The following is a 14780-nucleotide window of genomic DNA, read 5'->3' as shown; positions in this document are numbered from 1 at the left end:
ACTTTGTGATCACTTTTGGGCTTTTCTTGGCAAAAATAGCAGAGTGATTTGCCATATGCCTCTCCTGCTCATTTTACAGATGAAGAACCTGAGACATACAAGGTTAAGTGACTTGCTCAGGGTCCCATCACTAGCAAATGTCTGAGGTCAGATTTGAACTCAGGAAAATGAGTCTTCCTTACTCTAAGTCCAGCACTCTATCTACTACACCACCTAGCAGTCCTACTTGGTACGTAATGAGGGTTTATTTAGCACTTGTCCTCCCTTTCTTAGAAGGGATATTCCAATGGAAAGGTTAGCATTAACTGTAGGTTGAAAGACAAAAAGGCATCGAGAACTTTTTCAAAGAAAAGGCTTAAAGTAAAAGGAAATAAAGGAAAAAATAAATATGAGGAAAAGCTAAAGATTCCCTCTCTACTCAATGTCACCCAATGATATCACCATCTAAGGCAAATGACAAAGTTATAAAGCAGATCTAAATACTACTTCAGGTTTGGTGAAATCATAGATAGTACAGACCACACAGTATTGTGACATAAGAAGCCTGGATTCTAGTCCTGCTCTGCCATCATGTAGTTGTGTGAAAGTGACAAACTTTCTGGGGCTCAGCTCTTCATCTGTAAAGTATGGAAATGGAGATAGATAGTCCTTCTAGATTCTGTAGAACATTTATATCTGGAACAAATTCAATATAAAGAAATAATTTGTTCGTTTTTAGGGGCAGTTGAATGGTGCAGTGGATAAAACACAAGGTGTGAAGCCAGGGAGAGCTAAGTTCAAAACTGGCCTCAGATGCTACCCAGTTGTGTAATATGGGGCAAATCACTTAACTTCTATTTCCTACCTCAATCTCCTCAACTATAAAATGGGGATAATAACAGCACCTCCCTTACAGAGTTGTTGTGAAGATCAAATGAGATAATATTTGTAAAACACTGACATATAGTAGGTGCTTTATAAATGCTGCTGATGATGGTGATGCTGATGGTGGTGGTGGTGGTGGTGGTGGTGGTGGTGGTGGTGGTGGTGGTGGTGGTGGTGGTGATGGTGGTGGTGGTGTGGTACAATGGAACAAACAATAACTGGAGTCAGATATTGCAAGTTCAACTTTCATCCTCTACACTTACTTCTTGTGTGATCTTGAGCAACTCCCTTAACTTCCCCTGGCCTCAGTTTCCTCAACTAAAAAACTGAGGAATTCCACTAGAGAACTTCCTATAGTAGCTCCCTTCCAGCTTTAGAACAATGGCTCTAAATAATTCCCCGTTCAAAGGAAACAATTTTCATCAACCTTGCCATATACTTCCTCTCCAGCCCTAGGTTTCCATATGGTAGCAGTGAGAATATAAAGAAAGTGGTGGATATGGGTCCACTTTCCATGACTTTAACATGGTCCCTCCATATCACTACCCACTGAAATACTGTTCTTCCTTCAAGGCCCAAATAAGATGCCAACTTTTCCCAGAAGTCTTCTGGGATCCACCTTCTTTCATAACCAAAAGCAATCTCTTTGCCTCCCATTTCCTATGGCCTTTTGTGGTGATACCTCGTTAGTTCTATCCTATATTATCTCCATAGCTGTTCCTCACTTTTAGATTTTAAGTTCCTTGAAGGACAGGGCAATATTATTTCTCATTTTTATGTCTTCAGTGCTCAACAGGTGCTTAATAAGCAAATGTTGAATGAATACTATGTGAATTCTGAAAATTCACACATTAATGGTGACTGTCCAGATATGCTTTCCTGTTTCAGGGTTGATGATTTCTGATAAAACTGTAGGACTCCTCTGGTAGAGTAAATTAATGTTTATTGGTTTTTCTGCATGATTCAAAGAAAATGCTCTTAGTTTTTCACAGAAAATCTTTCCAGTAATCTTGCGAATTTGCCTAGTCTACTTTTTGGAAAGTGAGGCAACCTTTCTCATTGTCTGCTGATAATTTAGTTTTTCTTTATTCATATATAGTCACATGAAGAATACTAGAAAGTTCTGTTATTTCATCAATGTAAGAAATTCCCACCACCATTGCAGATTACAACCCATCTAACTTAGCAGACAAATCTTAGAGAGTTTCCTAAAGCACATTGTGATTAGGTAACTTGCCCAAAGTCACCAAATAGAATGGAGAGAGGACTACATTTGGAGTCTGGAAGAGCAAAATTCAAATCCTGCCCCAGAACCTCTTACTAACAGCATGCCCCTGAACAAGCAATATAACTTCTCTCAACTTCAGTTCCCTCTATAAGAAGAAATTCTCAATTTCATCCGTGAAATGGGAATAACCACAATTATCTCACAGGGTTCTTGTCAAATGAGATACTACATGTAAAATGTTTTATAAATCTTAAAATGCTATGTAGGTGCTCATTTGTTATTATTCTTCATAGTAATTATTTTTACTGTCATTGTCAGAGGTAGGATTGAACCCACTTAGGACACTCTGCATACAATGCCCTCTATGCCTCATTCCTTATTATTTGGGGCATATAATTAAAGTAGAATAAGAATGAAAAACAATTGTCCTATTTGTTCACCAGACTTAACAAACATGAAAGATTTGGCAAAGATAAGATGGAAACAACTCTTAAAGTAAGAGTTCTTAACTTTTGACATCATGGACCCCTTTGGAAGTGAAGCAGATAGATGTATTCTCAGAATTATTTTTGTAAATGATTGCAAGAAATAGCAAATTTCAGTTATACATCATTGAAAATAAAGATATAATTTTTTTCCCATCCAAGTTCACAGACTTCCCAAAATCTATGGATAGAACTCTTGAGGCAGGAGTTTTTAGCCTGTAGTGCATGAATTTAGAAAAAAAAAATGTGATAATTGTATTTTATTATAATCAGGTTCCTTTGTAATCTTATGTAGTAAATTTCAAGGATTTCAAAACCTTATTATGAAAAGGGCCTATATATCTCACCAGACTTTCAAAGGGGTTCATGACCAAATATCTGCCTTAGAATGTTTGTTGTTTTTCATCCAGAATTACCTTGAATTTTAAAAGTTTCTAGAAATAAATACCAATGGATAAAGGTCATATATGCCTTCATATAGCTTATTCTTCCTGTTCAGAATAAAAATTTATGCAGTAAACTATTCTTATAACTCTAAACATCAGAAGATTGCAGTGCCCATTGGAAGGATTGGTCTTCAGAAAATTATTCAAGTGCTCAAAAGCTGATGAAGACTCTTTTTCCCTTTCGGTTTCTCTCTTCCTTCTTTTCAGTGTTACCCTTTGGGGGCATCTCACATGTCTTCCTCAATTGCCCCAAGTCCCACATGGAAATACTCCATAGAGGCCTGCACTTTCACACTTGTGTGCACCCCAATCCCAACTCCTCAGACACCCAGAACTTATTATTCTCATGTTTTCACCCCTATCTCCAACATGACTGTAACAAGGCAAACAACAGCCTTTATTTTATCCCCTCAGGGTCTGACTTTTACCCAAGTCAACAAGAAGAGGGTGCAGATTAGAAGAGATCCTCAAGGCCCTTCCTCCCTTTGCTAGATAACATGTGGTTTATGGTAAAATAACCCTGAATCTCTGCTGGTAATATTCACTGATCTTGCAGCATGAGACAGCCTGGATTATATAAGGATCTGCTTTTGAGTGCCAGCTATACTATCTTATGTGTAGTTTTAAGCATGACACTTAACCCCTCTGATACTCATCTCAAAAATGAAGAGGTTCTTAACCTGGGATTCATCAACTGCTATGGTTCAGTCCCTTCAGTCATGTCCAACCAAATCCCCCTTTTGGGATTTTCTTAGAAAAGATACTGGAGTGACTTGCCATTTCCTTCTCTGGCTTATTTTATAGATGAGGAAATAGAGGTAAACAGGGTTAAGTGACTTGCCCAGGGTCACACAGCTAGGAAGTATCTGAGGCTGAATTTCAACTCTGATTTCACTGACTCCAGGTCTAGCTCACTATCTACTGCACCCCCTAGTGGCTGCTTTGTAATTCCGTTTTGGTTTTTTTTTTAATTTTATGTATACCTATACGTATAAGCTTTAATAGCTTAAAACTGGATTAAGAGTTTTGGAACACCTTGTGTAAAAACATTATTCTGAGAAGGGACCCAGAGGCTTCACCAAATAGCCACAGGGGTTCATGACACATGAAAGTTAAGAGTTCCTGGATGACCTGATCTCTGACATCACCTCCATATCCAGATTCTATGATCCTGTCATCTTGTCTCATAAAAATGATTCTATTGGTAGGAATTATGAGAGAGATTTAGAATTAATGTGGAACAGTAAGAAAGAGCATTGAATTTGGAATCGAAGAATCTGGGTTCAAATCTGAGTTCTGCTATGTACTTCCCCGGGTAATGTTGGCAAATCACCCAACCTCTATAGCCTCAGTTTTGTCTTTTGTAAAAGATCAGCGCAGTTGGACTAGATGCAACAAACATCTAGAAAACTCCCCAATGCAAGAGGACAAGATTAAAATGTAACTGGGAAATAGTTGACAAAATAAATAAAAATAAAATAAAAATACAACTAGATATTGACTTGAATTTCCAAGTCAACATCTGGCCCTTCTGTTTTTATTGGAGTTGGACACCACTGAACTAGACGATCTCTAAGGTCTCTTATCACTCTAACCATGGATTTTAGGTGAGATAAGGAAAGGTTATATGGTGAGGCAGATATGAGGGGAGGTGCTCAGAATCCTGGAACACCCCTCAGTGAAGTCCATATTCTCAAAGTCCAAAGTTAATCTAGACCAGAAAATCAGACTTACATACCTCTGTGACCGCTACAGAAAATCCAAAGCAAGGAAGTGTGGTGAATACTATACACATCATCAAAGGAGGTCTCCTAGCAAAGAAGAAAATAAGCAAGTAAACTAAAGCAATCATGTACAAGATTACCACTTCCTGTTGTATTTTGCTAATTCAAGTTTTTCTAAAAAGTTCCTGCTTCCTTATTTCCATTTCCGAAATGTTTCAGAGTGGGCACACACATATACCCCCCCTCCCCCCAAATTATTCTTCTAGGAAAAAGAGGGAGAGATTTTGAAATGATGAACAAAAGAAAATAGATGCCCATCAATCATTGGAATTTGTAGCTTATAAGAGCACGTAAAGTGGCATTCACTGTCATCATATTTAATTAACCAGAATCTTGGTCAAGAATTCAGGATCTGAGACCAAAGCAAACAAGAAGATTCTGGTAAGCTCACAGGATTCGCTTCTGGTTCAAAAACTGGTCTTTGGAGAAAAATCTGTGTTAATAATAAAATAGCAGACTTGTGTTGTTGTCATTCAGTCTTTTTCACTCTTTGTGATCCCCTTTGGTGTTTCCCTGGCAAAGATACTAGGGGTTTGTCATCTTCTTCTCCAGCTCATTTAACAGATGAGGAAACTGAGGCCAACAGAGTTAAGTGACTTGCCCAGGGTCATGCAACTAGTAATTGTCTGAGGCTAAATTTGAACTCAGGAAGATGAGATCTGGCACTCTTATCCACTGTGCCACCTAGCTGCCACTAGCAGACTTTTAGGAACTCTTTTTTAAAAATAGTGTGGGTAAAAAGAGCATTGGATTTGGTGTTAGAAGATCCGAGCTCAAGTCCCAGACCCAGATTTGTGACTATTTACTTTGCTAGATTCCCTTGGGAAAATCATGTCACTCGCTCACCTGGAAAGCAAACTTAATGAAAATTACGCTGCCTATCTCATAGAGTTGTTGAGGGAAAAAGTTTTGGAAACTGTAAATCAACAAGCATTTGTTAATCCATCAATTAACAAATATTTATTAAAGAACCTAAACAAATATCACAGTGACAGCCACTGTGATAGGCATGTGCTGAGGTTATGAGGACAAATAAGATATAATTAGAAAGGTCATCGAATCCAACTCCCCATGTTTTATAGATCAGACACTAAAGATAATCAGAAAAAGGAAGGGATCCAAGGTCACACAGAGAGTAGACAGCAAGTCAAGTCAAGCCAACTATTATCATCTATTAAGTGCCTACTATGGAAGAGATTGGAATTCTAAAGCAGTGAAGAATTGGAAACTTGTTCCTCTGATTCTAAATAGATTGTACTTTGTACCGCTAATCATGCTTTTTTGCAAAGTCTCAACCTGTAAAACACTATGTAAATGTGAATTCTTATTAATGTTCTTGGTTGTTTTTGCAACACAGACTGTTTGAATTTTAGACAAGAACATTTTCCTTGATAGGAAACAGAAATCAACAAATGTTTTTTTAATGAGTAACTACTACAGTATTGAGTCCTTTAGTTTTATCAGAGTCCTACCTTTTACATCGGAAACCAAAATGACTGACTTGATTATGATTTTCAGTTCCCCAAACTTAGCAATCTATCTCTGACCTCCACACATTTATACAAGCTGTTCCATATATCTAGAACACATTCCCTCCTCATCCCCACCTCAAGCATTCCTAACTTCCCTCCAGATTCAACACAGGGGTCACCTTCTTTCTCCATGTCCCTAACTGTTAGTATTACATCAAATTATTTCATTCTTACTTATCTATGCAAATACAATACCTCACTTTCCAACAGAATATCAACTTCTTGCCTTGCTTATAGTGGGTGCTGGATATTTTAGTCTTTTTCTGTTTGTTTGGTTTTTTTTGCAAAGCTCCTTTCATTTAATATCTCATTTGATCCTCACAAAAACCATGGGAAGTAGATGTTACTACTAACCCCATTTTATAGCCAAGGAAACTCAGTCCAAGAGAAATTCAGTGACTTGCCCAGGGTCACTCAAACAGTAAGTGTCTGAGGTAAGATTGAACTTGAGTCTTCCTGACTCCAAATTCAGGTGCTCAATCCACTGGCTGTAAATTACGACTTTCAGTCTACAAATGGGAGTCATAACTCTCAATGGGATGAGGATCATTAAAGCAGTGTGGAAGTGAGTCTTATTTTCATCATGGGTTGTGTCCCTCGGCAGCTGTAATTTTTGCATCATCCTCATTTGTACAACAGGACTTCAAGACTCAGATATCTGCCTTCCTTTTCATTGCTTCAGGTTCATGACCATATACAAAAGGACTCAAATGCTTCAAGGCAAATGTTACCCAAACTCATCGTGCAAGAATGTTCCTTTTCTTGACCTACATCTGGCTTTCCTAATGAAAGCAGGAGAGAATCCAGGAGATTACAGAATGGCAGTGGTGGTCAGAAAGTCAAAAGAAACCATCTGGTGCTTTATTGAACTTATAACTGTGAAACTATCTTTCCAGGCATAAAGTGTCCAAACAGTCACACCTGGCGAGAGCAATCTGAAATTTGAAAGTACCAAGTGCACTTCCTGAGACGGTCTGAGGAAACGAAAGCTATATTTATAATTTTGGCACACGCCACATCCACACGTCCTTTGATCAGAAATGAGAGAACAGCAAGGGTTATAGGATCTCTAGCCTGGAAAGGAAGGAAATAAAAAGAGGGATGTTTTGATAAATTACCTTCTTTCTTACTCTCCTTTCTGGAAGCATCCAACCTGTTGCTTCCAGGTTCCCTGCTAAAAGGGAGCTGTTGGCCTAATGACCACCATGATTCTGAGTCTTTTCCAAGAATGTGAGTCAAGCTCAGGGAAATCCTAGGAAACTCAGAGTTCCCCCATCAGGTCCTTCTTGGGCCAGGAGGACTTTTAGATTGGGAACCATTCCCGTAGAAGAGACTTCCAAACTTCCTTATTTAAATAGGGCCCTTCTGAATGTGGGGAGGTGGGGCGTACCTACCTGAATTCAGAGAAGACTTTTTTCATTTTTTTCTCACGAAATATATTGAAATAATATTTTCAATATACAATGAATAGAAAGAGTGGATCATATGTGAAACTGTGAACTCCTATCACATATGTTTTTAAAGTTTATATTAAATTTAATATGGCAGTAACAGAATGACCTGTTTATCTGTGTCACATTCTGCTTAGAGGAAAATTCTTAGGGTAATGAAAATGGCAGGTCCCTAAATAGCCAATGGGTACCCTTGGTGATCTAATAAGCCAAACTACCCAAAAGCCCAAATGTCCAGTGACTTGGTAACTCCAAGATGGTTAGTTTATGGGGTTTGCTTTGGAAAAATGACAGCAATAACAACACTGTATTGGGAGTCAAGTGTGGGTGGTGATATTATATTCATTACGTAGCGGTGTTCACAGAGACTTCACTTTCTACTTCAGCCCTGGTATCTCTCTTCTTCCACTAGGAAGTACTTTTTTTTTTTGCTGCTTCTAATGTTGCTTTACAGTCAAACCCACATACACATTAAACTTCTGAAGGTATGATATCTTTACACATTCTGTATAACTCCACCTCAAAATTAAATTAATGTTATTAAATTATTAAACTTTTTAAATTTATTATATTTTTATATTATATTTATATATAATTATATTTCTATTAAACTATATTTAAATTTATTATATTTTATTTATTCATTCAATATTTATCAAATTAATTAAAATGATCATCATAATGGAAAATATATATTTTCCTAGAGGACATAAATAATGCATTAGAAAAGATCAGATCATTCATTAAAGCACATAATTATATTTCGAACAGGGAAATTTGCTCCCATATACTTCTTCCCCCTGATGTGTCAGGTGTGCTTATAGATATATAAAGGTGACCTTTGTAAGTATAACTAACCATAACTTGTCTTTAATTACATTCTTTCCTTTCTATTTTTAAAATATCATCCAATTAAATATTCAGAATGATGCACACTTTTGGACATAGTCAATGCAGGAATGTTTTCCTTGATTATGCTTACTTGTGATTTTTTCTGTAGTAAAGGTCGATGGAGAGAGGTGGGATGGAAAGAAAATAAATGTTTGTTCATTTAAAATTATAAAATTTAATAAGAGGGTTAAAGTATCATACAGGATGCGGCTATTTAAAGCAATCATTTTCAAATGATACAGACTTTATCAACATATCAAAGTGGTTATGGATCAAAATTTATGAGAACTGGCCAATTAAAAATCACATACAGAGTGTCAGAATGCAAAGCAGACTTTGAAAAGACAAAGTCATATAAAAAAGTTGGCTTTACTGTTGTACAGGAGTAAAATTCACCTTCTAGCTTCTTGTATCTAAGGCTACAACAGGAATATACAGTTTTTTGTGTGCAAGAAATAGGTCTAATGTTCAATTCTCCTAATGTAGAATTTAAATTTTGTTATTGTCTAGACCTGTGGTGTCATCAGCTTAGAGAAAACGTGGTGAGGAAGCTCTTTCCCCAGTGTAGATTGATACCACATCAGCAACTACTCATCTCAAAGAATCAGCTAGCATATTGAAGTAAAGTGCTTTGTCTATGGTCCCAAAGCCAAAATATGTGAGAGGGAGGGCTTGAAGTTAGATCTTCCTGAATCTAAAGTCAGTCTTCTATCCATGGTACTGGGCTGCCTCTCCACATTTAAATACTATTGTTTAATATAATCTACTCAAGTAATTCTAAACTACAATAACAACTGAGAATATTATGAATTCATGTTCATTTTATTCGTATCATTGATGGTATACTTACAGAATCTGAGAAAACCAACTAAAAAACTACTTGATATAATTAACAGCTTCAGCAAAGTTGTAGGATGCAAAATAAATTCACATAAATCATCGGCATTTTTATATATTACCAACAAAGCCCAGTAGCAAGAGATAGAAAGAGAAATTCTATTTAAAATAAATATAAAGACAATATAAAATATTTGGGAGCCTACCTGCCAAGACAAACCCAGGAACTATATGAACAAAATTACAAAACACTTTTCACACAAATAAAATTAGATCTAAACAACTGGAAAAATATCAGTTGGTCATGGGTAGTCCAAGCTAATATAATAAAAATGACAATTCTACCTAAATTAATTTGATTATCCAATGCCATACCAATCAAATGACCAAAAATTTATTTTATAGAGCTAGAAAAAATAATATTAAAAAAATTCATCTGGAAGAACAAAAGGTCAAGAAGAATATCAAGGAAATAATTTTTTAAAAAATACAAAGAAAGGTAGCCTAGCCATACAGATCTAAAACTATATTGTAAAGTGACAATCATCAAAACTATCTGGTATTGGCTAAGAAGTAGAATGGTGGATCTGTGCAATAGGTCAGGTACATAAAACACAGCAGTAAATGACTATAGCTTCTGGGATAAGAACTCACTATTTGACAAAAACTGCTGGGAAAACTAGAAAATAGTATGGCAGAAACTAGGCATAGACCAACATTTCACACCATGTACCAAAATAAGGTCAATTGGGTACATGATTTAGACATAAAGGGTGATACCATAAGCAAATTAGGAGACCAAAGAATAGCTTACCTGTGAGATCTATGAGAAGGGAAGAATTTATGATGAAGCAAGAGATAGAGAACTTTATGAAATGCAAAATGGATAACTTTTATTACATTAAATTAAAAAGGTTTTGTACAAACAAAGCAAATGCAACCAAAATTAGAAAGAAAGCAGAAAGCTGGGAAATATCTTTTTACAACCAGTGTCTCTGGGAAAGGCCTCATTTCTAAAATATATAGAGAAGTGCATCAAATTTATAAGAATACAAGTCATTCCCCAATTGATAAATGGGCAAATGATATGAGCAAGCAGTTTTTAGATGAATAAATTTAAACTACCTCTAGTCATATGAAAAATGTTCTAAATCACTAGAGAAATGCAAATTAAAACAACTATAGGTACTACCTCACACTTATCAGATTGGCTAATATGACAGAAAAGAAAAATGATAAATGTTGGAGAAGATGTGGGAAAATTGGAACACCAATGCATTGGTGGTGGAGTTGTGAACTGATCCAACCATTCTGGAGAGCAATTTGGAACTATGCCCAAAGGGCTATAAAATTGTGCATACCCTTTGATCCAATAATACCACTAGGACATGGAGAGTCAGACACAACTGAAATGACTCAATAACAACAACAATTTGTAACAGAGTATGTACCATTTCCTAAGTATTGATGTAATTGGGTAAGGAGAATGATACAAAATTTTAAAAGAAAATAAAGAAAAGAGTATCACTGAAACATTTAAACCTCACAGAAAGAATAAAAAAAAGTACGTAAGAGACTGACAAAAAGGGTGGTTTTACTGCTATCATTTTAACTTTTAATATACACCTTTAAAATAGATATAAGAAAAATTCAGTTTCACATACAATCAATTTTTGTGGTCTTTGTATATCAAAATGTCTATATTTGCTGATATTTAAGTTAATAAAAAAGTAATAGAAACAGCTTGCTATTTTTCCAACATAGCAAACCTTTTCTAAAATTTCAGTAGGATGAATTCTTTACTTTCAGATTAGTAGACAAGTCAACACGGAGCACTTACTACAGGTCAGACACTAAGTTAAGCCCAGAGGATACAAAGAAAAGCAAAAGAACCAGTCAACACCACCCATAAGTCTCAGCTCACAACCTGGCAGAAGCACCACAGGAGTTTTCCACCCAAGCTCTAGTTCCCTGGCTGGATGTCTTACCTGGATACACTTACCATTGTTTTACTTTGGAGCAGATACGATGCTTTTTGTAGAACAGAACTTTCACAGGAATCCAAACTATCAATGTCACCAGTGCTACATATGCAATAGAAATGGACAAAACAAGCCAATAAAATGTCTTCTCAGCAGAGTTCTTTGTCCCTTGGAAGGCTGAGGCAAACTGTTCTGCCACCACAAGAGTTGGGATAGAAAAAGAAGCAAATTCTAGGATCTCATAAACCAGGAGTTTGATTAATTTTCCGGAGACCATTCTGAAATGCCACGTCTTAGGAGAAAAAGCTTTCCTTCTACATAATCAGTAATAAATACATACAAAGATACTGTTCTGAACTATGTTCAAGTTCTTTGCACAGACACATGCGCGCACATTAACCACTGATTTTTTATTCTTTTATTGACCATTAAAGGGTTCATTAATCTCAATAACTAATAATAATAAGTACAAGATATCTGAGAAAGAGATTTTCTAGATTAGTTACATATGGATCACCTGAGTCATGACTTTTGCCCCATATTTCTTTGTACTGGTCAAAAGTATTTATTATTACTGTTAAACACCATGGTGCCTATAAATATTTACATACTACCCTATATTTACAAAGTTTTTAGGGCAATAACTACCTATCTCACATACAAATTCCTCTTGACACAAGTAAAATTATTATTTCATTTTGCCCATTAAGAAGCTTAGACATAGACATATTAACAATTGTTCAACAATCAACTTCATTGGTATAACCACACTATGTCTAGGGCAAAAAAATAAACAAACAAATGCAGCATTTTTAAAAAGTCAGTATCTCTAAGTTGTAAGATGTTGATCTAAACCTAATTTCTTCCTTATTGCTGTCCAATCTTTCCCAGCAATTTTTGTCAAGAATACTTATTGCAGGGGGCGGAGCCAAGATGGCGGAGTAGAAAGACGCACATACACATAGCTCCGAACCCACAACCCACAGAACGGCTACAGGGGAGTAATTCACGGTGAATTCTGCACCCAGAGGCCACGGAATATTGGAGCGAGGGAGATTTCTGTTCCGGAGGGACCTGCAAACCTCTCGCGGCGGGGTTCTTCGCGCTGCGGACTGGGCGCCGGTACTGGGAGCTGAGTGCAGCCCTGCCGCGGCCTCTGAGCGGGCTTCGGGGACGGGATCTCCAGCGGCCACGCGGGTCCCTCCACCCACAGAGGGACCTTCAAACCTCTCACAAAAGGTCTGTCGTGCTGCAAACACAGAGCCCAGCCCAGCCCAGACCTGCTGTGGCCACAGCACCAAGAGAAACAGACCCGAGCAGATTTCAGGGACGGGATCTCCAGCGGCCGCACAAGTCCCTCCGCCCACAGGTGACGGGGGTCGGTGAGAGAGTCTCTTTGGCGGGTTGAGAGGGGAGTGGGGTGCCCCTATGATTCGGGCCCCCCCCCCCGGGAGGTAGAAGCTGAGAGGCGGCTGCAGACTGGGGCTCCCCAAGCGGGCGGGAGCCTGAATCCATTGTGGAAGGTCTGTGCATAAACCCCCTGAGGGAACTGAGCCTGAGAGGTGGCCTTGCCCTGACCTGACCACCTGAACATAATCTCATACTGAATAGCAGCCCTGCCCCCGCCAAAAGCCCTAAGGCTGGAAGCAGCATTTGAATCTCAGTCCCCAAACGCTGGCTGGGAGGATCAGGAGGCAAGGTGGGTGTGAGGAGAATATTCAGAGGTCAAAAAGGGAAAAGAAATAAGACTATTGAAGGCTACTTTCTTGGAGAACAGGCATTTCCTCCCTTCCTTTCTGATGAGGAAGAACAATGCTTACCATCAGGCAAAGACACAGAAATCAAGGCTTCTGTGTCCCAGCCCACCCAATGGGCTCAGGCCATGGAAGAGCTCAAAAAGAATTTTGAAAATCAAGTTAGAGAGGTGGAGGAAAAACTGGGAAGAGAAATGAGAGAGATGAAAGAAAAGCATGAAAAGCAGATCAGCTCCCTGCTAAAGGAGACCCAAAAAAATGTTGAAGAAATTAACACCTTGAAAACTAGCCTAACTCAATTGGCAAAAGAGGCTCAAAAAGCCAATGAGGAGAAGAATGCTTTCAAAAGCAGAATTAGCCAAATGGAAAAGGAGATTCAAAAGCTCACTGAAGAAAATAGTTCTTTCAAAACTAGAATGGCACAGATGGAGGCTAAGGACTTTGCGAGAAAGAATGATATCACAGAACAAAGACAGAAGAATGGAAAAATGGAAGATAATGTGAAATATCTCATTGGAAAAACAACTGACCTGGAAAACAGATTCAGGAGAGACAATTTAAAAATTTTGGGACTACCTGAAAGCCATGATCAAAAGAAGAGCCTAGACATCATCTTTCATGAAATTATCAAGAAAAACTGCCCTGAGATTCTAGAACCAGAGGGCAAAATAAATATTCAAGGAATCCACAGAACACAGTCTGAAAGAGATCCAAAAAGAGAAAACTCCTAGGAACATTGTGGCCAAATTCCAGAGTTCCCAGGTCAAGGAGAAAATATTGCAAGCAGCTAGAAAGAAACAATTCAAGTATTGTGGAAATACAATCTGGATAACACAAGATCTAGCAGCTTCTACATTAAGGCCATCGAAGGGCATGGAATATGATATTCCAGAAGTCAAAGGAACTAGGACTAAAACCAAGAATCACCTATCCAGCAAAACTGAGTATAATACTTCAGGGGATAAATATGGTCTTTCAATGAAATCAAGGACTTTCAAGCATTCTTGATGAAAAGACCAGAGCTGAAAAGAAAATTTGACTTTCAAACACAAGAATGAAGAGAACCATGAAAAGGTGAACAGCAAAGAGAAGTCATAAGGGACTTACTAAAGTTGAACTGTTTACATTCCTACATGGAAAGACAATATTTGTAACTCTTGAAACATTTCAGTATTTGGGTACTGGGTGGGATTACACACACACACATGCACACACGCACACATACATAGAGACAGAGTGCACAGAGTGAATTGAAGAGGATGGGATCATATCTTAAAAAAAAAATGAAATCAAGCAGTGAGAGAGAAATATGTTGGGAGGAGAAAGGGAGAAATTGAATGGGGCAAATTATCTCTCATAAAAGAGGCAAGCAAAAGACTCATTAGTGGAGGGATAAAGAGGGGAGGTGAGAGAAAAACATAAAGTCTACTCTCATCACATTCCACTAAAGAAAAGAATAAAATGCACACTCATTTTGGTAGGAAAACCTATCTCACAATACAGGAAAGTGGGGGACAAGGGGACAA

General features: G+C 37.7%; 1 protein-coding gene across 1 annotated transcript in view; it reads right to left on the bottom strand.

The window, feature by feature from the left end:
- The window catches only part of TMEM236 (transmembrane protein 236), a 47510-nt gene extending 35733 nt beyond the window's left edge, over positions 1 to 11777 (bottom strand). The window contains exons 1-2 of the mRNA XM_072650249.1: positions 11521 to 11777; positions 4762 to 4834 (exon numbers count right to left, since the gene is read on the bottom strand). Coding sequence (XP_072506350.1) covers positions 4762 to 4834; positions 11521 to 11777 — 330 coding nt within the window. The remainder of the gene's footprint in view (positions 1 to 4761; positions 4835 to 11520) is intronic.
- Positions 11778 to 14780: the final 3003 nt, after the last annotated feature.

The sequence above is a fragment of the Notamacropus eugenii genome, chromosome 3 (assembly GCF_028372415.1).
Source record: "Notamacropus eugenii isolate mMacEug1 chromosome 3, mMacEug1.pri_v2, whole genome shotgun sequence".
Classification (NCBI taxonomy): Eukaryota; Metazoa; Chordata; class Mammalia; order Diprotodontia; family Macropodidae; genus Notamacropus; species Notamacropus eugenii.
This window is presented reverse-complemented; position numbering and strand designations above follow the sequence as displayed.